Consider the following 23,879-nt stretch of genomic DNA (forward strand, 5'->3'; position numbering starts at 1 on the left):
GGTTAGTAATGGGGGTGTCTGACAGACACCTCTCCATTACTAACCTCAGAGCTAGATGGCAACTGTAATTTTTGACAAATCACGACTATAATCAACCCCATATATTACCCTGATTGCCAATGCACCAGGACCATCAGGATGAGCTGGGTAAAGTGCCAAAATTGGCACATCTAATGTGATGCATAAGTTCTGGGGAAGCTGTGGGCTTCTATTTTTTAGCTGGGACGGGCTAATAACCATGGACCATACCAACCTGATAATAGAGTCCCGCAGCTGTTTGCTTTATTTGCATTGGTTGTAAAATATAGGGGGGACCCCATGTAGATTTTTTTTTTTATTTAATTATTTATGTAATACATGACTGTGAAAAGCAGAAAATTTCCTGCTATTCACAGACGCCGAGTTCGGCGTACATCAGTCATCAGTGTCGCCTGGTCTCACTGATCACAGGGAGACAAGGCGAGGATGATGACAGTAGTAGTCAGCACCCCGGCACCTGTGAATAGTGCTAACTTTCCTGCTTTTCCCAGCCAGCGGAGTATTTCATTTTGGTACATGTCACATGGATGTCATTCATGTGCACGTGTGCGGCAAGCATTTCCTCAGTGCTGCCAGAAACAAAAGGACATGTCAGCGGGTTTTTCACATGAACACATGGTCCGTGTAAAAAAACTGACATGTACGCACCACCATAAAAAACAATGGGTGTGTGCGTGTCCGTACTTGCGGAACTTAAACAATAGACTGCACACAGACCAAAAATCCGGACATGTGAAGGGGCCCTTAGACAGCTTACGAGCAAGCAGGAATCTTAAAAGCAAGTAAATTATGAATTTATTTATGTCTCTCAAAATTTACAGGTTCATTATTCAGAATTCTCGGATGAGCCCTTAAACTTTGTCTTTCTAATAACCTTAAAATTTTTTACGTGTCGTAAGATTACAATTTTTCAATAATGAATGGTCCATAAAACCACTTTAACTATTGTCTTTCTTGAATAAGCATATTCATAAAAAGGTGAATGCTTAGCCGATTTGAATAAGCAGAAATAAATAGAGTTAACATTGTGGTCTCATTATTTCACGTGGTTATAAAATATTGCTAATTAACAAAAGGTTCTTTGACCTATGAAAGAAATGAAGTAACACCATCCAATTAGGGAAATATTTATAAACTGTAACGGGTCTGGGAGGCGGAACCTCTGAGCTACTATACAAGGGGGCGGTCCTTGTAAGGGAGCGGGTGGCGACCAGGGAAGACGGGCAGGAAGTCACAGCAGGTGACCGGGACAGTCTCTGAGTGAACGAGCTGGAGGTCACGGCAAGTGACCGGGGCAGTCTCTGGATGAACGGGCTGATGGTCACGGCAAGTGACTGGGGCAGTCTCTGAATGAATGGGCAGATGGTCACGGCAAGTGACCGGGGCAGTCTCTGGATGAACGGGCAGATGGTCACGGCAAGTGACCGGGGCAGTCTCTAGGTAATGGGTTGGTACGACCTGTGGCGGCTGATGATAGACGTGAGCTCCCAGGTGAGCAGGCGAGAGTCTCTGGATGAACGGATGGTCACAGCATGTGACGGCGGAGCCTCCAGGAAGACCAACAGACAGGCGGCAGATGAGCGCTCCCAGGTGAGCGGGCAGAAGTCTCTGGACAGGCGGGTGGTCACAGCACGAGACGGCAGATCCTCCAGGTAGGCTAGCAGACAGGCAGCAGATGAGCGCTCCCAGGTGAGCGAGCAGGAGTCACTGGACAGGCAGGTGGTCACAGCACGTGACGGCGGAGCCTCCAGGTAGGCTAGCAGGCAGGTAGCAGATGTGTGCTCCCAGGTGAGCGGGCTAGCTGGTCCATAGACAGACTGACAGGAGTTGGAAGGCAGACCGTCAGACCTCAGGCAAGCAGGCAGGTGGCTGATGTGCGCTCCCAGGTGAGCGGGCAGGCTGGTCCTTAGACAGACTGACAGGAGTAGTAAGGCAGACCGTCGGACCTCAGACTAGCAGGCAGGTAGCAGATAATCAGGCAGGAATCTGGCAGGTGACTGGCAGGTAACTGGCAACGGGACCTGAGGGCTGAAGCAGAGTAGTGAACAGTGCAACAACATTGCTCGGGCACCTCCATTTTGGAGGAGGTGCCTTATATATGGTGAAGTCCTCCGGCCATTGGCCGGGGACTCTTTAGGACGGCGCGCGCGGCCCCTTTAAGAGGGAGGGAGAGCGCGCGCGTGCGCCCTAAGCACAGTGGCCGGGAAGGAGCGCGCACTGCCAGCAGAGCGGGAGGAGGACGCCGGGCATGGAGCAGAGAGGTGAGGGGAACAGCGTCCCTGCCTAGCAGAGGGCAGGGACACCGGCGCTACAGTACCCCCCTCTTTAGGCCCCCCCTTTTTTAGGCCAGACAGAAATTTAGCTAGGATAAGAGGGGCATGGATGTTCTCCCGGGGCTCCCACGTTCTCTCCTCAGGACCAAACCCCTTCCAATCTACTAGAAAAAAGGTCTTTCCTCTTACCCTTTTGGTGGCAAGAATGTTCTCTACCTCATACTCGTCCTCAGCAGAAACCGGAGCAGGAGGCGTACCTGTAGACTTGGAAAAAGAGTTAAGTACCACAGGTTTGAGGAGAGATACATGGAAGGAGTTAGGGATCCGTAAGTTGGCCGGGAGTTTCAATTTATAGGCCACCGGGTTGATCTGACTGATGACCTCCAGAGGACCGATGAACCGAGGCCCTAACTTGTAAGAAGGTATCTTGAGTCGGACATATTTAGATGAGAGCCAGACTTTATCTCCAGGATGAAATTGTGGAGGATCCAGACGTTTCTTGTCAGCGTGTCTTTTCATCCGTTCGGACGACTGAAGGAGTGCGGATCGGGTACTCTCCCAAATGGAGGAAAATTTGCTAACAAGAGATTCCGCGGCCGGGTTGTCCACAGAGGTGGAGACAGGAAAAGGAATCCGAGGATGCTGACCGAAGACTACAAAAAACGGGGATTTGGAGGAGGATTCGCTCTCGTGATTGTTATAAGAGAACTCGGCCCATGGTAGGAGATCCACCCAGTCTGAATGATGGGCATTAACGAAGTGCCGGAGGTAACTGGTCAGGTTCTGATTGATCCGCTCCACTTGACCATTGGACTGTGGGTGGTAAGCGGAAGAGAAGTCCAGGGTGACATCTAGCAGTTTACAAGTGGCTCTCCAGAAACGTGAGGTGAACTGTACCCTACGATCCGACACGATGTGGAGGGGCAGGCCATGAAGACGGAAGATGTGGCGGATAAAGTCTTTAGCCAGCTCGGGTGCAGACGGGAGGCCTGGCAGGGGAATAAAGTGAGCCATCTTGGAAAAGCGGTCAGCGACCACCCAAATGACCATACAACCGGCAGAGACGGGGAGATCAGTTATGAAGTCCATAGCAATATGCTGCCAGGGGGCAGCAGGCACAGGAAGCGGAAGAAGGCGACCAGCTGGCAGGTGTCTCGGGACTTTGTTGCGGGCGCAGGACACACAGGCAGAAACAAAGTCTATTACGTCCTTGTGCAGGGTAGGCCACCAGTAGTGCCGGGCAATAAGCTGGAGGGTCTTTTTCTGACCGGCGTGGCCAGCTAGTTTTGACGAGTGACCCCAGTGTAGGATCTTCTCCCGATCAGGTACTGATACGAACGTCTTACCGGGAGGGAGACGATTTAGACTCACGGAAGCCACCTGCATTACTCTGGCGGGATCGATGATATGTTTAGGTTCTTCCTCGAGATCGGACACCAGAAAGGATCGGGACAAGGCATCTGCTTTGACGTTTTTGTCAGCCGGGCGAAAATGAAGAACAAAATCAAAACGAGCAAAAAACAAGGACCACCGGGCTTGGCGCGGGTTAAGTCTCTGGGCATGCTGGAGGTAAGCCAAGTTCTTGTGGTCAGTGTAAATTATTACCGGGTGAAGAGCCCCCTCGAGTATGTAGCGCCACTCCTCCAATGCCAGCTTGATGGCCAATAACTCTCGGTCTCCTATGGAATAGTTGCGCTCAGAGGAGGAGAAGAGTTTAGAGAAGAAGCCACAAGTTACCATTCTCCCGGAAGATGATTTTTGAGTAAGTACCGCTCCGGCTCCAGAGGAGGAGGCGTCAACTTCCAGGAAGAACTGCTTGTTGCCGTCCGGGCGATGCAGCACCGGGGCGGAAGAGAAGGCCTGTTTTAGGGAAAGAAAGGCCTCCTCTGCTTCGGGCGGCCACTCTTTGGGATTAGTACCCTTACGGGTGAGCGCGGAAATTGGGGCAGTCCGGGAAGAGAAGTGTGGTATGAAGAGGCGGTAGTAGTTGGCGAAGCCCAGGAATCGCTGAATGGCCTTCAACCCCTCCGGTCGAGGCCATTTCTCGATGGCAGACAGTTTCTCTGGATCCATTCGTAGGCCGGTCTGAGAAATAATGTAGCCCAAAAACGTAAGCGAGGTCTGCTCAAAGAGGCACTTCTCGTATTTAGCGAAGAGGTGATTCTGCCTGAGCCTGAGCAGGACCTGACGAACGTCCCTCCGGTGAGTCTGGAGATCCGGAGAGAAGACCAAGATGTCGTCCAGGTACACCACTACGCAGGAGTAGAGAAGATCCCGGAAGATGTCATTGACCAACTCTTGAAAGACGGCAGGAGCGTTACAGAGACCAAAGGGCATTACCACATATTCATAGTGGCCGTCCCGGGTGTTGAATGCCGTCTTCCATTCATCCCCCTGACGGATACGAACCAGGTTGTACGCCCCACGGAGGTCCAGTTTGGTGAAGATTCTAGCCCCCCTCAGACTATCAAATAACTCCGGAATGAGCGGAAGGGGGTACTTATTCTTCACCGTGATCTGGTTAAGGCCTCTATAGTCTATACAGGGACGGAGAGAGCCGTCCTTCTTTTTGACGAAAAAGAAGCCTGCTCCCGCCGGGGAGGTAGATTTCCGGATGAATCCCCTGGCCAGATTCTCCTCAATATATTCGGACATCGACCGGGTCTCAGCAGCAGATAATGGATAAATACGCCCACGGGGAGGAGTAGTACCAGGTAACACGTCGATAGGGCAGTCGTATGGTCTATGAGGGGGTAGTGTCTCTGCTTCTTTTTTATTAAAGACATCAGCATAGGACCAATAAGGAATCGGAAGTCCAGGTAGATTAGCTGGGGTAGGAGAAGGACGGACGGGATGGACGGGAACCAGACAGGTCTTATGGCAGTCCTGTCCCCAGCGAAGGACTTCTCCGGTCTGCCAGTCAAGCACGGGTGCATGTCTCTAGAGCCAAGGTAGACCTAGCAAGAGGGCGTGAGAGAGTCCAGGCAGAACATGAAAGGAGATACTCTCAGAATGCAGCATTCCCACCTGCAGAGTAATGGATTCGGTGATGAGTTGGATGGGGCGTGGTAAGAGACCCCCATCCACGGCAGCAACAGACAAGGGTACAGCCAGAGGTTTGGTGGGGATGCGGTATTTCTCTACCAGAGACTGTGAAATAAGATTCCCGGCTGCTCCAGAGTCAAGTTGGGCTAGTTCGAAATAACGGTTCTCCCCGCAGACAATTGAGACTGACAACAGCAGAGATGGAGAGGATTTATTCTTGTCTAGGTCGACCTCTCTGAGCGAACCTAGACACAGGCGTTTCCCGACCTCTCCGGGCAGGCACGGATCCGGTGCTCCTTACTGCCACAGTAGAAGCAGCTCCCCTCGGCACGGCATAAGTCCTGACGGGTTTTGACCATCTTGGTCTGGTCGACCTGCATAGGCTCAGGAGAGTGTACCTGGGTAGAGACGGAGGGAGTGACGGGTTTTTGAAAAGTAGGAGCTAGATGTGGTAACCTGCTCTCACGGGTGACCTCTTTGGCACGCTCCTGGAACCGTAGATCAATCCGGGTGGCAAGAGTTATTAGGTCATCGAGAGTGGTAGGAATGTCCCGACCGGCGAGTTCATCTTTAATACGGCCGGACAGACCCTCCCAGAAGACGGATACCAGAGCGTCGTTATCCCAGGCCAGCAACGAGGCAAGGGTACGGAACCGTATGGCATATTGGCCCACGGTGAGACTTCCCTGACGGAGGCGTAGCAGCGATGATGCGGATGAGGTCTTCCGTCCGGGTTCGTCAAAGACTTTCCGGAAAGCCGTGAGAAAAGCAGGCAAGTTGGACACCAGGGGGTCTCCTCTCTCCCATAGAGGATTTAGCCAGGCCAGGGCCTCCCCGGTGAGATGGGACATGATGAATGCAATTTTGGCCCGGTCGGAGTTAAACTGGTGGGACAATAGTTCAAAGTGCAGGGTGCACTGATTTATGAAGCCCCGAGCCTGGGCGGAGTCGCCTCCGAAGCGAGGAGGTGCAGAAAGCCGGGGTCCGGGGTAGGATACCATGGTATTAGTGGGCAGCGGAGCTGCCAGATTGCGAGACATGGCACTGGCGGAGGTTGCTGGTGGAGCAGTCAGAGTGTCCAGGCGAGTATTGACATTCCGCAGGTGACCCAGGATGGACTCCTGTTGGGACCTTTGACGTGACAGTTCATGACACAGGTCCGAGAGCGAGGGAGCTTGGGTGCCACCGGGTTCCATGGCCTGAGCAAACTGTAACGGGTCTGGGAGGCGGAACCTCTGAGCTACTATACAAGGGGGCGGTCCTTGTAAGGGAGCAGGTGGCGACCAGGGAAGACGGGCAGGAAGTCACAGCAGGTGACCGGGACAGTCTCTGAGTGAACGGGCTGGAGGTCACGGCAAGTGACCGGGGCAGTCTCTGGATGAACGGGCTGATGGTCACGGCAAGTGACCGGGGCAGTCTCTGAATGAACGGGCAGATGGTCACGGCAAGTGACCGGGGCAGTCTCTGGATGAACGGGCAGATGGTCACGGCAAGTGACCGGGGCAGTCTCTAGGTAAAGGGTTGGTACGACCTGTGGCGGCTGATGATAGACGTGAGCTCCCAGGTGAGCAGGCGAGAGTCTCTGGATGAACGGGTGGTCACAGCATGTGACGGCGGAGCCTCCAGGAAGACCAACAGACAGGCGGCAGATGAGCGCTCCCAGGTGAGCGGGCAGAAGTCTCTGGACAGGCGGGTGGTCACAGCACGTGACGGCAGAGCCTCCAGGTAGGCTAGCAGACAGGCAGCAGATGAGCGCTCCCAGGTGAGCGAGCAGGAGTCACTGGACAGGCAGGTGGTCACAGCACGTGACGGCGGAGCCTCCAGGTAGGCCAGCAGGCAGGTAGCAGATGTGTGCTCCCAGGTGAGCGGGCAAGCTGGTCCATAGACAGACTGACAGGAGTTGGAAGGCAGACCGTCGGACCTCAGGCAAGCAGGCAGGTGGCTGATGTGCGCTCCCAGGTGAGCGGGCAAGCTGGTCCATAGACAGACTGACAGGAGTAGTAAGGCAGACCGTCGGACCTCAGACTAGCAGGCAGGTAGCAGATAATCAGGCAGGAATCTGGCAGGTAACTGGCAGGTAACTGGCAGGTAACTGGCAACGGGACCTGAGGGCTGAAGCAGAGTAGTGAACAGTGCAACAACATTGCTCGGGCACCTCCATTTTGGAGGAGGTGCCTTATATATGGTGAAGTCCTCCGGCCATTGGCCGGGGACTCTTTAGGACGGCGCGCGCGGCCCCTTTAAGAGGGAGGGAGAGCGCGCGCGCGTGCCCTAAGCACAGTGGCCGGGAAGGAGTGCGCACTGTCAGCAGAGCGGGAGGAGGACGCCGGGCACGGAGCAGAGAGGTGAGGGGAACAGCGTCCCTGCCTAGCAGAGGGCAGGGACGCTGGCGCTACATAAACCCAAAGCAAAAAAATGTAATTTATTATTCTGAGTTTGTATTTATTTTCATACAAATTGTTCTGCAAGAGTATAACACAATTGAAGTAAAGAAATCTAATGATGTTTTGATCCTTTGGCACAGATGTTTTAGATTATTTGTAATTCTGACAAGATATACCTGTAGATGCACTCCATAAATGTACTTTACTTACTCTATTGATCACCTTTGGACTCTTACCTTTTAAAATCTCTTGCCTTTTTATAATTATAGTTTTTGACAACTACTCTGTTTCACCTACTAGTCGCTCTTTACGTCTGCATATATGTAATGATTTACTATTTTAACATGTAATGTGTATTAATATAGAATGTATCTTTTATTAGTACTTGTACCCTGAATATATATAATCTTTTACCAGTTTTCTGCCTTAAGGACATCTGCACACTGCTGTAACTTTATAGGATTTTCCACTCCACAAATGTACACTACATTGACGGCACAGCCACAGAAGCTGTACCCACGCAGGAACTGTACCAGTGACACCTTAGACCCCATAAACAATTGCAACCTCTACATCTGAGCAGTTAGATAATTGGAGTAGCATTTCATAATATGATGAAAGGCCCCCAGGTCTGCCAGGCATTACAGTGTATTGTAGAAATGTTTCATGAATTTTGTTTTCAGGTTCCCTAGTGTGACAAAAAATAAAAATAAAAAAGGTTAAAAAAAAGTGTTCAGAAGAAAAGTATAAAGAAATGAAAAAAGCAACAGCTAGAATTGACGATGTTTGCTAGGCAATCCCCGCATGAGATACATCTGTCTGCAGCCGCAGGGAAGCAAACATATTATCAGAGCACTCCCAAGATACTCGGATAACATCTGAGCATGCTCAGATAACACGTTATCCGAGCATGTTCATTCATCACTATGTGGCATGTACATATAGCAAATTTGACTAATATAACTGGTGTGTAAAAAATAAGTTGTTTGTGAAGTACACATTGTAAGGCAAACAGTTACACATTCACATGTTTCACATGTCTGTATTTACTCCTCCTTTGTATTTTTTAACACGATTTTGCTACTTCTAAAAAAGAAGAATGACCAAGAACTACTAGGTACTTGTCAAAAAACAGAAGTAACAGGCTGCAAAATTGATTATTCATATACATATATCAGTTTTGACTAATAAAATGAGTTTATCAGTAGTTTTACAGTTGCAGAGTTAATTGTATTTTTTTACTCCTCTTTTCTATTTTTATAATAAAAAAGACTGACCAAACAATGCTAAGTAAACACCAAAAAATAACATTGGCAACAGGCTGAAGTGTTGGTTTGTTGTATACTTACATAAAATTAGACTAATATAACCGTTGCACCAAAATTCAGGAGTCTGTGACACACACACTTTGTGAGGCAATTACCAATACAAATGGAATATTTCTTTGACAAAAATAGGTGGCCTGCTATATTTCTCTCCCTATCAATTAAATATGTACATTATTCTCTTTTCACATTAATGGTCTTAGCATCTGCTGATCTTCTTTTTAGTAGCCGGCCTGGCGCGACATCTCAAGTATTTCATGCCACAATGATACTGTAATCTCATGTCAGGCCGGCTAGTCAAAATAGGAGCTGCGAATACCATCAGGTAAGTGCTATTTCTCTAGCTTCATAGCCTTTGGTCACACATTACTGACGTGGGCAATTGACCAGGCCCTGTGAATCAATTTGCACCATTGCAATCCCCGCTTGTGTTGCGGCTGTCTACCGTCACAAAACATGCAGCCGCAGGGACTCAAACATATTATCAGAGCACGCCCAAGATACTCGGATAACACCCGAGCATGCTCAGATAACACGTTAAGCGAGCACGTTCACTCATCACTAATGCCGCACCATTACTGTGGCCTGCTGCTGTTGTTTCATTGGTGTGTACAAACCATTTCTTGGTAACAGATGAATTGTGTTCAGAAAATGCGAAAGAAGAGTATAAAATTACAGACATTTAATTGTGTGATTGCTTCACAGAGTTTGTGTTAAAAACTGCTTTTTTTTTGCATACCCGTTTTATTAGCCGAATTTGAAGTACATACATAAAACACCAATACTGTGACCTGTTGTCGCCTTTGTACCTAGGATTTTACATTTTTTCCAAAAAAAAGTTACTGCTGCAAAAAGAAATGTCAATTATTTTGCTATGGCTGAAATAAACCATGGCCTCTTTATCATTTGTTTAACCTATTGAATCAAAAACTTTTCCAAAATTTTCTTTCATTACTTGGTGTCAGCTTTATTGCTGCAGATAATTAAATAAATAAATAAATGATTACTTATGCTGTCTTGTCCTTAGACTAGTGCGCCCCATTACTTGTTCATTGACCATACTGTCCTGGCCCTTCCCCATTGCTTATTCACTTTTACAAATAAGTGCTAAGCCTGTTACAATTCCACAAAAAGGGGCAATTAATTTTTTGATATGCTGCTGGCTGTTATCGATTATCATCAGTTTGCGCTTAGCTATAAATGCTGAGATTACTTTGACATTAATCTGGCTGTGTTTGCGATAAAAAGTTTGAAAGTGATTGGATACAATCCTAGGAGATCTTAGTGTCATATATGTATTTTCAAGGCAATTGGAGGCTTTGTAGTATTTTCAATTCATGACTAGTCAATTTACCACAAATTAAATTTTTGGTAAAAATTTGATGAAGCTGGTAAATTTGAATTTAAAATTATTTGCTCTGCTCTCTACTTAAATAAGTACGCATTAGAATGTATGCAGTGTTGTTCCTATTGTCATCGTACAATTTTACTCAGGAAAGCTAAAGATGGATGATAAATTATGATTATATTTTTCAATCTCAAAATATCTGTGCATATTCCTTTATGGAGTATAATGTGAAGCATCAACTTTTCCTTTGGAATTAAAAACAAAGCAAAAATAAAGTTCAAGTGTATTGGATGAGCCCAGTCTGTTTAACCTTATAACCTTCTTAACCTTCACAGAGAATGTTTATTTAGTGCTTAATTTCCACATACTATTTGAATTAAGACTATGTTCTGCCCTTTACCTTACTTTCAACTCTTGTCGCACTTCTTGTTACTATGGGAACAGCTAATTTCCGGTTTGAAGGTGCTTACCATCTCCTTCTTGCTGCTAGAAAAGTGATGCTATTGCAATCCTTGTGGGAATCAATTTGAAGTAATGGGGGTTTCAAAATATCAAGAGTGGCAAGTTTTACATTTTAACAGGGTTAATACATTTTTTTTTAGCCACTCATGCACAATATTATGCAGCAAGCTCCAATGTTAGGAAAACAGATACAGTGAAGCATTTTATCACTATGAACTTGAATATTGAAATTCTTGCCAAGGAACTGGTGATTTCTAAGTGATTTTATCTAAACTAAATTTATGAAAGGCACAATTCAAGTCATTGCTATATTATGTGACACTAGCAGTCACATATTCCTATGCAATTTGTGGCTTTCTATGGTTTCAATGTCCTTTTTTTATTTCAACGAAACAGAAAAAGCATTCTTAAGGCATGCTGAATAACTATATTCAAGTTATAATGCATATAGCAGCTGTAAAATGAATTTCAGACACTTTTCTTTTTCCTTTCTTTGGGTAATGTGCACACTATAATTTTAAAGTATTTAAATGTGAACCTGCTTTCCCGCTCTCTTACCTCGGCAGATTGGTCTGTGATCACTCCAAGCAGCCAGTGTGTCAGTCACTCTCTGACAAGTTATACTCTTCGAGCCTTGTAACACATAATTATCATCACAGGAAAATTGGACATTGGCGCCCACTCTAGAAATAGCCAGAGACAAAGACAAAATAATACAATTTAAGAGAAACCATGATTTGGAAAGCAGATACTCACAATAAAAAATTGCAATTCATCATTGTAAGAAGAAAACATATACAATAACGAGCACTCCTCAATATCCATATTTAGGTTTATCTTTATACTAATTTTTCATGAAAGTGCAATCTGTGACCCAGCAAGCTTTGCACAGTGACATGTAAAAGTTTGGATACCCCTGTTCGAAATTACTGTTATTGTGAACAGTTAAGCAAGTTGAAGATGAAATGATCTCTAAAAAGACTAATGTTAAAGATGACACATTTCCTTTGTATTTTAGGGAAAAAAATAATATATTGCCATTTTTTACATTTTAAAAATTTCAAAAAGAAAAATGGGCTGATGGAAAAGTTTTGGCACCCTTGGAGATTTGTGTGGTCAGATAACTTTGCCCAAGGTTTCTGACCTTAATTGGCCTGTTACTGCTATGGTTTGTTTACGGTCATCATTAGCAAAGGCCAGGTGATGCAAATTTCCCAGTTTTATAAAAACTCAGCCCCCTCTAACTTTGTGCCAAAAACAGCAGCCATGGGTTCTTCAAACCAGCTGCCTAGCACGCTGAAAATGAAAATGGTGGAGGCCCACAAAGAATGAGAAGGCTATAAGAAGATAGCAAAGTGTTTTCAAGTTGCCTTTTCCTCAGTTAGAAATGTAATTAAGAAATGACAGCTAACAGGAGCAGTGGAGGTCAAAATAGAGTCTGGAAGATCAAGAAAAATTTCATTGAGAGCTGCTCAAAGGATTGCTAGAGAGGCAAATCAGAAATCCCGCTAGACTGCAAAAGACCTTCAGAAAGATTTAGCAAACTCTGGAGTTTTGGTACATTGTTCTACTGTTCAGAGACACCTGCACAAATATGGTCTGAATGGAAGAGTCATCAGAAGGAAATCTCTCCTGCATCCTCAACATAAAATTTGGCATCAGAAGTATGCAAAAGAACATCTAAACAAGCCTGATGCATTTTGGAAACAAATGCTATGGACTGGTGAGGTTAAAATTTAACTCTTTTGCCACAATGTTCAAAGGTATGTTTGGAGAAAAAAAGGGCACAGAATTTCAGAAGAACATCTTGCCAACTATTAAGCATGGGGGTGGATCAATCATGCTTTGGGGTTGTGTTGCAGACAATGGCAAGGGGAACATTTGACAAGTAGAGGGAAGAATGGATTCAATGAAATTTCAACAAATTCTTGATGCAAAAAAAACACTGAAGTTGAAAAGAGTATGGCTTCTACTAATGGCTAATGATTCTAAACACAAGTCAAAATCCACAATACACTACCTCAAAAGGCATAAGCTGAAAGTTTTACAACTGCCTTCACAGTCCCCTGATCTGAACATTATTGAAAATCTGTGAGTTTCAGAAATATGGACTGTAACATTCACATAATTTCATTTAACCATAAGCTGGTAGTTTGTTCCTACCTTAGTCTTGTTTCTAGTAATCTGTTAATAATACTGTGATATAGATGTCACGTTATTGGTTTTTATTGATTAGTTGTAAATCACTAGTATCCTTTATCTCAACTTAGTATATTTATAAGTGTAGAGCTTAAGGTGTATTACATGCATAATAAATTATTTAAAGGGGTTTTCCCACGAACAAAGTTGATTTTAAAAATTGGCTGAGTCTGACCGTGAACAGAACATACCACAGCTCCTTGGCAACGGAGGAATCAAATACAGTAAACTACACATATAGGGCACTGTTCTACTCCTCCACTTGGACCTTCGCCTCTTGGTTCAAGATAATTATTTTAGTTTTTTTTATTCTAAGTTATTTTAAGTAATTTTCCTATCCACATTTATTTTCAGGGCAATTGTCCTGCTTTTACCCACATTTTGCTTCCTTTTTCTGCCCCCTAAGCCTAATTTAGACCATTTTACAGCACCAAAGTTCAGGTACCCATTGACTTATATGGAGTTCGGGTCCAGGGTTACGTTCGGGTTAAGTTCTGGTACCCGAATCAAACTTTGGACTAAAGTTCAACTGGACCCAACGAACCCAAACTTCCACGGGACCGCTCATCCCTAGTCACATGTAAACACACAATCCATTTACAGTGAATATAAAAAGCTAAAATGTCAGGTTTTTGTCATGTAAAAAAATCATGCCAAGAAGAATAATTTCAGTTTCTTTAATGTCCCACATAATGTGTGCAAATCCATTAAGAAACAAGCTGAAATTATTTTGAGGGGGAATAAAAATAACAGACTAAAAAATTTAGTTTGTGTGCACACCCTCTTATAATTGGGACAATGGTTGTGTTCATAACTAGCCAATCATATTTATAATTATGTTAAATAGTAGTCAGTACACAGCAGGCATCATTTTGCAGCCACAGCCATGTGACATAAAAATGGTCATCAAAAAGTGACTAAAATTTGATACAATGGAGACAATACCTAGAACTGGACACCCTTCAAAAATTGATGAAAAGACGGGAAGAAAACTTGTTTAGGAGGCAGCCAAAAGACATTTATCAACATTAAAGGTAGACATAAATGAATTTTTTTTAATTCAAATTTTCCAAGTTTGCCAAATGCATGCATGTGTGCAAATTTCAATACTAGAGAGCTTGTAACTTCTCATAAAATAAGCATGGGGATATGAGAGAGAGAATCTTGCTGCTCATAAGAGCTTACACTTTACAGGAAAAAAAGAGAGGATCCAGTTGGCAATAAGAGATTATAATTTACAGGCAAGAGGGAATGGGGACACTGAGAGATGGTCCAGAAGAGCTTACAATCTACAGGTGAGAGAGAGGACCCTATTGCGCATAAGAGCTTACATTTTAAAGGAGCAAGTGGACCGTTTTGATCATAACAGCTTACACTTTACAGGTAAGAGAGGACCCCGCTACCCATGAGAGCAGACACTCTATAGAATACAGTGACTTATCCAGTGACTCTGGAGGTGGAAAATGATTGTCGTACATACTACATTCCACTGGGAACCACTGATCTGTGATTTCCCAGATACTGACCCCCACTTGATAAAATATGATATTCCATCAGATGTCATAGCAGTAGGGCTGTTTAGTGAAGCCTGCACAGAAATCTAAAATTACATTTGCATGCTCTCTGATGCTTCAGCAGTGTGGTAATTTGTGCTTGGCAAGGTTTTTTTTTAAATCGCAAATTGAACTTCAAAATGTGCTAATTTGCATGAAACTGCAAATTTCAGGAAATTCAACTCAAGCTCGATCAATCACTAATCGATTTGCTCTCATCTCTCTAATTAAAGGAGCTGCAGGAATTTCTGTCAAGTACTGGTTGTTTACTGTATGTGACAAGAATCTCCCATATTCTTCATATGCCTGGCCTGTGGGATAGGGTGGCAAGACAGAAACCTTTTCTTACTAAGACTGACATCCAAACCCGGATATGTTTTGCCAAAACCTACATCAAGTCAGCAAAACAACATGGAAAAGCGTGTTATGGTCTGATGATCTGACGAGACCATGGTTGAAGTATTTGGCTATTAATCCAAAAGGAATATTTGGCATAAAGCAAACACTATGCATCACCAAAAGAACACCTTAACAACAGCTAAGCATGGTGGAGGTATATTTATATTTTGGGGCTGTTTTTCATAAACTGGAACTAGGGTTTAGTTAAGATGAAGGGAATTATGAACAGCTCCAAATATCAGTCAATTTTGCAACTAAACCTTGAGGCCACTGCTAAAAAGCTGAATTTCACCTTTCAGCATAACAATGACCCTAAGGATGTCTCCAAATCAACAAAAGATGAATTCAAATGGTACCTCAACAAATGTTTTGCTTTGGTATGTCCGTTCTTATTTTTTTTTTTCCACCCGAAAAGATTTCAGTTTATTTCTCCATTGAATTGTCAAGATTATGGGTTAATTTAAAGGTGGAAAAATTATTTTACTTGATATAATTTTTTTTACTTGACGAAAACCTGTTATTTTAGAAAGGATGTGTAGACTTTTTATATCCACTGTAGCTTGGTTTTTGCATATTGAAAGTGTCTTTTTTTAAGATACATCTTGGAAAGTAGATAGCATCTCTTTCATTATTACATTCTTTACATACAGTATCTACTGCTACTCACTAGTGTTGAGCGAGCACTAAAATGCTCGGGTGCTCGAAGCTCGGGCCGAGCTCGCCGTGATACTCGGGTGCTCGACCCGAGCAACGAGCCCAATCTTAGTCTATGGGAGACTCGAGCATTTTTGCGGTGGCACCCCCGGCAGTCTTTTAAAAGCCTAACAAGTGCCCAAAACGAGAGTGACAGTGCTCAAATGACATGGGGACAGCATGGGGATCGCCCCAGGAAGCATTTCTGACCCCAGGTCACTGCTGTCAACAACGTGGTCAGATGTATTAAGCCACTTTTACAGGCTCACAATAAAACGAAAGTGAAACTTTTTTCCTGTGAAATATGTTAAGGAACAGCCTTTCCAGGGAAAAGACTTGTGTATAAGTTAAAATAAATGACCAAAAACAAAAATACTTCTCCACACCTTCGGCTATGTTCACAAGTAGCATTTTTTATGCGCTTTTGCACTTTTGTATTGCTTTCAACTATGACAAATGCATTCACCGGGAAATGTCATTTTAACATTTTACAACCTTATCTGGCCATGTGCTGTGTGACGCATGCATAAAGTGCTGAAAAGACATGGGAACAGCATGGGGAAGACCCCTGGAAGCATCTCTGACTCCCAGGTCACTGTCTAAAAGTGTGCCCATCATAAGTGATCCTTGCCGCATCAGAAGATGCAGACTTGCAACTATCCCCATTCAAGTTCTAGTCCCAGGGCAGTGTTCAATTGTACCTCCCCCATTCCTTGCAATACAAGCGCAAGTATGCAGCCTGCCACCCACCCACCCCCAGGCTGCAATACCATACTGCTTGCTTGCTTGAACTTGAAATTGGGCCTTTTAGGCATGTGGAGGCGGAATCTGGCCACCACGTCATGGCTGTGTTGGCGGCCTGGAATCCATACTCAGTCCCCAGCCGCCCCACGGTCGAGTGTCCACACGGTCCCCAGCCGCCTGGGGGCAGTCGGGTGTCCATAAACGGTCCCCAGCTGCCCCCATTTCTCCTTGGAACATCCCCCCACACACTTTTCTTAGCCTGGCCTGCTTTAGGCAGCATTGGATGAGCCCACCAGAGAACCAGACTCCTCCGGTGGGCCCTGACTTCTCCATCGGTGGAGTTGAGAGTGCCAAGGTGAGGAGCATGATGATGATGACAGAAGTTAGCATCTGCTATGTTTTCTTTTAATGCAAGTGTAAGTGTACAGCCTGCCACCCACCCACCCCCAGACTGCAATTCATACTGCTAGCTTGCACTTGAAATGGGGCCTTTTAGTTTAGAGGAGGCCGAAGCTGGCCACTACCTCATGGCTGCTTCGGCAGCGAGGTATCCATACTCAGTCCCCAGCCGCCCCTATTTGTCCTGGTGTTCCTTATACATAAGATTAAGCGCGTATACCAAAACATTACCTGTGCCCTCCCCAGTGCATTTAGTGGGAAGGAGAGCCTATTCCGCTGTAGTGTGTGCATGCCAAACCCCTGTTCATGGTACATGCGAAGATGCCTCCCACCTTGCACCTGTCGTTGCAGACTTGCAACCATCCCCATTCAAGTCCTTGTCCCAGGGCAGTGTTCAATTGTACCTCTCCCATTCCTTTCAATGCAAGCGCAAGTATGCAGCCAGCCACCCACCCACCCCCAGGCTGCAATACCACACTGCTTGCTTGCTTGCACTTTAAATGGGGCCTTTTAGGCATGTGGAGGCGGAATCTGGCCACCACGCCATGGCTGTGTCGGCGGCCTGGTATCCATACTCAGTCCCCAGCCGCCTGGTGGCCGGGTGTCCCCGCTTGCTCCCCAGCCTCCAGGGGGTGGCCGGGTGTCCATACTCTGTCCTCAGCCACCCCTATTTGTACCGTTAACCTTTCCCACACTTTTCTTAGGATGGCCTGCTTTAGGGCAGCATTGGCCGAGCCCACCAGACTATCAGACTCCTCCGGTGGGCCCTGGCTTCTCCATCCGGGGAGTTGAGAGTGCCAAGGTGAGGAGCATGATGAGGATGATAGAAGTTAGCATCTGCTTTGTTTTGTTGTAATGCAAGTGCATGTATGTAGTAGCGGCTAGGCCTGAGGAGGTAAGCGTTTTGGCGCATATCCTACCTCCTCCGAGGATTGCTGGATGTTTTCCTGCTACTATCCAAGTTCTATGACTCCCGTTAAAACAAAGCTTCAGGTGATAAATGATGGATGAGGTAGTAGCAAAGGAGAAAGAGCAGGAGAAACAGGGACCATTCACATCAATAGCAGGTCAGTCAACCAGATATGTCTTGTAGGATATGTTTCTGTACCAAAAGGAGCGGTTCGGCTACACAGTTATAGGGCATACAGTGAGTGCAATGCCTACCAAAAATTTCGAGGCACTCCAATGCCCCTTGGAAATTACATGGAGGTCAGAGGGCGTTAACTAAACCTTTTTTTCCATTTATAGCAACTGGGTCTCCTGTGCACTGTTGGCCTAAGCAGTGAATGGAATGCTTTCCAAAAATTATGAGGTACTGCAATGCCCCTTACAAGAGCCATGTGTGGCACCCCAGGGGTCTGGTCACCACAGTAATAGAGATTACGTCGGAGAGCAAGTGGGAGGTTTCCTGGTCAGGATCCCTTAAACATGCAACATCTTCCTGCCCCAGTCCTGGGAGGGGAGAATTCTGCCCTTATAAACTGGATCTGGGGTGGGGTTGAGTGAGTCAGAGAACAGAGAACAGTCAGAGTCAGAGTGAGAGCAAGGGAAAGTAACAGCAAGGAGCTCTGTAGGAGCCAGGAGCTAAAGACGAGGGGCTGGAGGCTGAGCAGAGCTAGCCCTGGCAGAAGACAATAGGAACCGGACACAGGAGTCCGAAGCTTTGAGGACTTATATATCCAGCAGCAGAAACCAGCCGGCAGGGGATTTCAGGTCCTCTGGCCATAGACCCCGGAGGCTCAGTCACAAGCAAGGGACCAGCACCGCCGTCGTGGAGTGGAGGCTAACAGAAGGCCCCAAGTCACCAGCCATACGGGTGAGCACTACACGGTACACTCAGGGACGTGGGCTACTTCTACCCGCTTACAGCAAGGTAGCCAGGAAGAGTGCAGACAGACGGGGAGGCCTACAACTCCACCTGGCCAGGGGAACTCCTGCTTGCTCACAGACTGACCAGGCCTCTTATGCTAGCCAGAACTCCTGGGAGGGTCTACCTTATAATCATCTGTAAAGACCCTGAACTGCACTGCAAAGACTCTGAGTCATTCCTGCTGCGCTCATGCACCATCACCCCCATCATCCACACTCACTGCCCTGAGGCTATACTCCTCCCGAGGGGAGTTATCCCATTTTATGCTGCGCACACAACACCAGCCTCAGCGGTCTGCCTCGCAGCGGTGGTACTCCCTGACCGCAATTCACGGGTGGCGCAGTCGGACAAATAACCTCAAAACCTAAGAAAGACTGCCACTGGTTTGACCAGCCTGAGCAACGGGACCGGGTCACCGCCACGGAGACTACAGACCCCAGAGACCCGGCACCGGGTATCCCACACACGTGTACACACGGCCCAGGGGGCGCGTCACATGCAGTACAGCATATAACAAACATAAGTCCCATTATTGGGGAGTGGGTGTCCCATAGTATTTGATTATGCCTTGCAAACAAAAGCTGCCAAAAATTAGGACGGAGCAACTTGCAATGCCCCTTACAAGAGCCATGCAGTACAGCATATTACAAACATAAGTCCCATTATTGGGGAGTGGGTCTCCCATAGTATTTGCTTATGCTTTCACAGCAAAAGCTGCCGAAAATTAGGACGGAGCAACTTGCAATGCCCCTTACAAGAGCCATGCAGTACAGCATATTACAAACATAAGTCCCATTATTGGGGAGTGGGTGTCCTATGGTATTTGCTTATGCTTTCCCAGCAAAAGCTGCCAAAAATTAGGACGGAGGAACTTGCAATGTTGGCACCCTGGTGGTATAGTGGTGGTGGAGGCTGAGGATAAGGAGAAGAAGATTAAACAGCCGAAACGAGGAAGCGTATACCCATGTGTGGGTGTGAAGCGGTGCATGTGAATACACCTCCCGAAATAACACAGTGGATTTGACTTTATGTTACTCTGCTGTCATTTGGTGGTGTTGATAAGTCTGGCCCAATCCAGCCCTTGTTCATTTTGCTAAGGGTCAGCTTGTCAGCATTGTCAGTTGACAGGCGAGTGCGCTTATCAGTTATAATTCCCCCAGCGGCACTAAAAACACGCTCCGATAACATGCTAGCGGCAGGGCAGGCCAGGACCTCCAAGGCGTACAGAGCGAGTTCATTCCAAGTGTCCAGCTTGGATACCCAAAAATTAAAAGGCACAGTGGAATCACGGAGGACGCTGGTACGATCGGCAAGGTACTCCCTCACCATCTTTTGAAACTTTCCACTCCTTGTGAGAGTACCCCGCGCCTCAGGGCCTGTAAGCTGGGCGGGTGTCAGAAAACTGTCCCAGAACGTTGACCGTGTTCCCCTGCCTCTGCTGGATTTGAGTTGCATCTCTCTCGCCTGTACGCCTTGGTTGGGCAACGAACTGTGACCTCTGCCGCTAGCGTGTTCAGATGGGAATTTTTTTAAGAGTTCTGCAGCAAGGGCCTTCTGGTATTGCCCCATTTTTGTAGACCTCTCCACCTCAGGAATAAGAGAGTGAAAGTTCTCCTTGTAGCGGGGGTCTACAAGTGTCACCAACCAGTAATGACTGTCACCCAACATTTTGACAACGCGAGGGTCACGGTTAAGGCAGCGTAACAAAGTCAGCCATGAGTGCCAGACTGGTAACGGGCAAGATTTCCGTGTCCTCACCAAGATGACGACTGACCATGCTCTCCTCTTCCTCCTCCCCCCTGTCCTCAGGCCACCCACGCTGAACCGACGATATGACACTTGTACAGGTACTACCGTCTACAACGCAAGATAGCAGCTCCTGTTCTTCCTCCTCCTCCTCCTCCTCCTCTCCCTCATTGTCCCCCAATGCATGTTGGGATGAGATGAGGCTGGGCTGTGTGTAATGGACCGCTACGGCTTCTTGATCCATCTCATCATACTCTTTCTGCAATGCCTCCTCTCTAATTCTCTGCAGAGAGGATTGCAAAAGACAGACAAGTGGGATGCTGACACTAATGATGGCATCATCGCCACTCACCATCTTGGTGGCCTCCTCAAAGTTTGTCAGGATGGTACATATGTCAGACATCCAGGTCCACTCCTGAGGTCTTATGTGTGGAGTCTGACCTGAATATCGACGGCCTTGTTGCAGCTGGTACTCCACAACTGCTCTCTTCTGCTCAGAAATCCTTTGCAACATGTGTAGGGTAGAGTTCCAACGTGTGGGGACATCACACACCAGTCGGTGTGCCGGAAGCTACAAACGCTGCTGCAACACATCAAGGGTGGCGGAATCTGTAGCCGACTTGCAAAAATGAGCTGACAGGCGGCGTACTTTCACGAGCAGATCTGGCAACTCGGGGTACGATTTAAGAAACCGCTGAACAACGAGGTTAAGCACATGAATCAGGCATGGTACGTGTGTGATCTCACCTCGCCTCTGAGCCGCCACCAGGTTACGGCCATTGTCACACACGACCATGCCGGGATGTAGGTTCAGCGGTCTCAGACACAGATCAGCCTGCTCTTTCACAGCTGTCCACAACTCACAAGCAGTGTGAGGTTTATCACCTAAGCTTATGAGTTTCAGCACAGCCTGTTGCCGCTTGGAGGAGGCAGTACTGCAATGCTTCCAGCTTGTAACTGATGTGGTGATATCTAAGATGGAGGCTGAACATGAGGAGGAGGAGGAGGAGGATGCGCAGGAGCTGTACACAGTGGGGGCAACTCTGACAGACATAGGGCCCGCAATCCTCGGTGTGGGGAGGATGTGTTCCGTCCCAAGGTCCGACTGGGTCCCGGCTTCCACTATGTTTACCCAGTGTGCCGTCAGAGAGATGTACCGTCGCTGGCCACAAGCACTTGTCCACGTGTCCGTTGTCAGGTGGACTCTCCCAGTAACTGCGTTGTTGAGGGCACGGCAGATGCTTTGGGACACGTGCTTGTGTAGTGCGGGGATGGCACACCGGGCAAAATAGTGTCGGCTGGGGACCGAGTACCGAGGGACGGCCACCGCCATAAGATTGCGGAAGGATTCCGTCTCCACCAGCCTAAAAGGCAGCATTTCCAATGCAAGCAGTCATGAAATGTGAGAATTTAGGACTGTGGCCTGTGGGGCGTTAGCTGCGAATTTCCGCTTTCGTTCAAAGGTCTGGGATATGGACAATTGAATGCTGCGGTGGGACGTGGACGTGGACGTTGATGCTGTTTCTTGAGAAACTGCCATAACAAGTGAAGACTGAGAGGAGGGGGCATCTTTACATGCAGTATGGACAGGGGATTGCCTTGCACACACAACAGGGGGTTCTATTGCATGCACAACAGTGGAAGAAGCAGTGGTGACACCCGCTGACACTGGTCGTGGACCCTGGGTTTCGCCCGACAAAGTCGGGTGCTTTGCTGCCATGCGCCTGATCATGCTGGTGGTGGTCAGGCTGGTAGTTTTGTCACCCCTGCTGATGCTGGCATGGCAGGTGGAACATATGGCCTTTTTGGGGTTATCAGTAGAGTCTTTAAAAAAATTCCAGACTCTGGAAGACCTACCGCTTGTACTGGCAACGTCCCTCGTGTTGGTGTTATGGGGAACGGTTGCCTGCCTTCTGTCTGTGGCCACCACACTGCTTCTTCCTGCCTGTTGGGGTACTCTGCCTCCCTCCCCCTGTGTGCTGCTGGCCTCACTCTGCATGTCCTCCTTCCACGTTGGGTCAGTTACTAGATCATCCACCACCTCCTCCTCTTCCACTTGCGCACCACGATCCTCCTCCTCACTTCCTGGCAATTGTGTCTCGTCATCGTCCACCTCTTGTGACAGATTGCCAACGTCGACTTCCTGTGGCCGTGGCTGTTCAAATATTTGGGCATCGCAACATGGGATCTCCTCTTCCACCACTTCAAGCGTATCAGGCGAGGGGCCCAAATATGGAAATGGACCAGTGAACAGCTCTTCAGAGTGTCCAAGTGTGGGATCACTTGCTGTCTGACGACACTCGGCATGGTGGGAGGAAGGAGCATCAGGGTGAGGAGGAGTATGCGGTCGAGACTCACGGCTACTAAGAGTTGACCGTGTGGAAGACAGACCGGAGGTGGTGGTGCCCAGGTAACTGGAAGTATTGTCTGCTATCCAATTAATAACCTGTTCACACTGATCAGTTCTCAATACTGGTGTTGTTCTGTGCTTCCCTAGTAATTCGGTCAAGATGTCGGAGCGAGAAGATGTGGCTGTTGGTTGTGGCACATTTTCACCTTGGCCACGGCCCCGTCCTCTGCACGAACCATCACCAGAACGTCCACTTCCACGTCCCTTGTCACGCGCCTTGCCCATTGTAAATGAAGTAAAATAGCTTACACTTGCACTATCAATGGAAAAAGGGTAATAAAGAGTAAATTAGAACCGTGGAAAAGGAAAACCACAGTTATTGTTTACTGGGGTATACCACACTTTTATAAATAGAGATATTTGCAGCTGAACAGTGAGCGACACACTCAAACTGCTTTTTTTTTTAGATACCAAAGGCCCAAAACTGGATAGTACAGCGATTTGACCCGTGGAACTGCGAAACCACACTGGGATGTCGGGCCTACACAAGACTATTTTCAACAGATATATTTTTGTGTCACAACAGTCAGGAGACACTACTGTTTTCTTTACGGAAAAAACTACCAAAACTGAATAATAGAGATTTTTTACCGTGGAACAGCAAAACCAAAGTTATAATTTACTGGTGTATACCAGGCTTTTTAAAATATATATATATTTGCGGCTGAACAGTGAGCGACACACTCAAACTGTTTTTTTTAGATACAAATGGCCCAAAAGTGGATAATACAGAGGTTTGTACCGTGGAACTGCAAAACCACACTTGTATTTATCGGGCCTACACCAGACTATTTTCAACAGATATATTTGTGTCTGAAAAATCAGGGAGACACTATTATTATTTTTATACAGCAAAAAATGCCAAAAACAGGATAATAGAGATGTTTTACCCTGGAACATCAAAACCACAGTAATAATTTACTGGTGTATACCAGGCTTTTTAAAATATATATATTTGCGGCTGAACAGTGAGCGACACACTCAAACTGT

The 23,879-nt window shown here is 46.8% G+C and overlaps 1 protein-coding gene across 2 annotated transcripts in view; it reads right to left on the reverse strand.

Moving 5' to 3' along the window:
• CSMD1 (CUB and Sushi multiple domains 1) overlaps positions 1 to 23,879 on the reverse strand; it is a 2,980,041-nt gene that overhangs the window by 1,108,734 nt on the left and 1,847,428 nt on the right. For both annotated transcript variants that reach the window (XM_073675393.1, XM_073675394.1), the window contains exon 9: positions 11,435 to 11,559. In XM_073675393.1, coding sequence (XP_073531494.1) covers positions 11,435 to 11,559 — 125 coding nt within the window. The remainder of the gene's footprint in view (positions 1 to 11,434; positions 11,560 to 23,879) is intronic.

The sequence above is a fragment of the Phyllobates terribilis genome, unplaced genomic scaffold (assembly GCF_046119375.1).
Source record: "Phyllobates terribilis strain yellow unplaced genomic scaffold, ASM4611937v1 Scaffold_3__8_contigs__length_932513732, whole genome shotgun sequence".
NCBI classification, from domain to species: Eukaryota; Metazoa; Chordata; class Amphibia; order Anura; family Dendrobatidae; genus Phyllobates; species Phyllobates terribilis.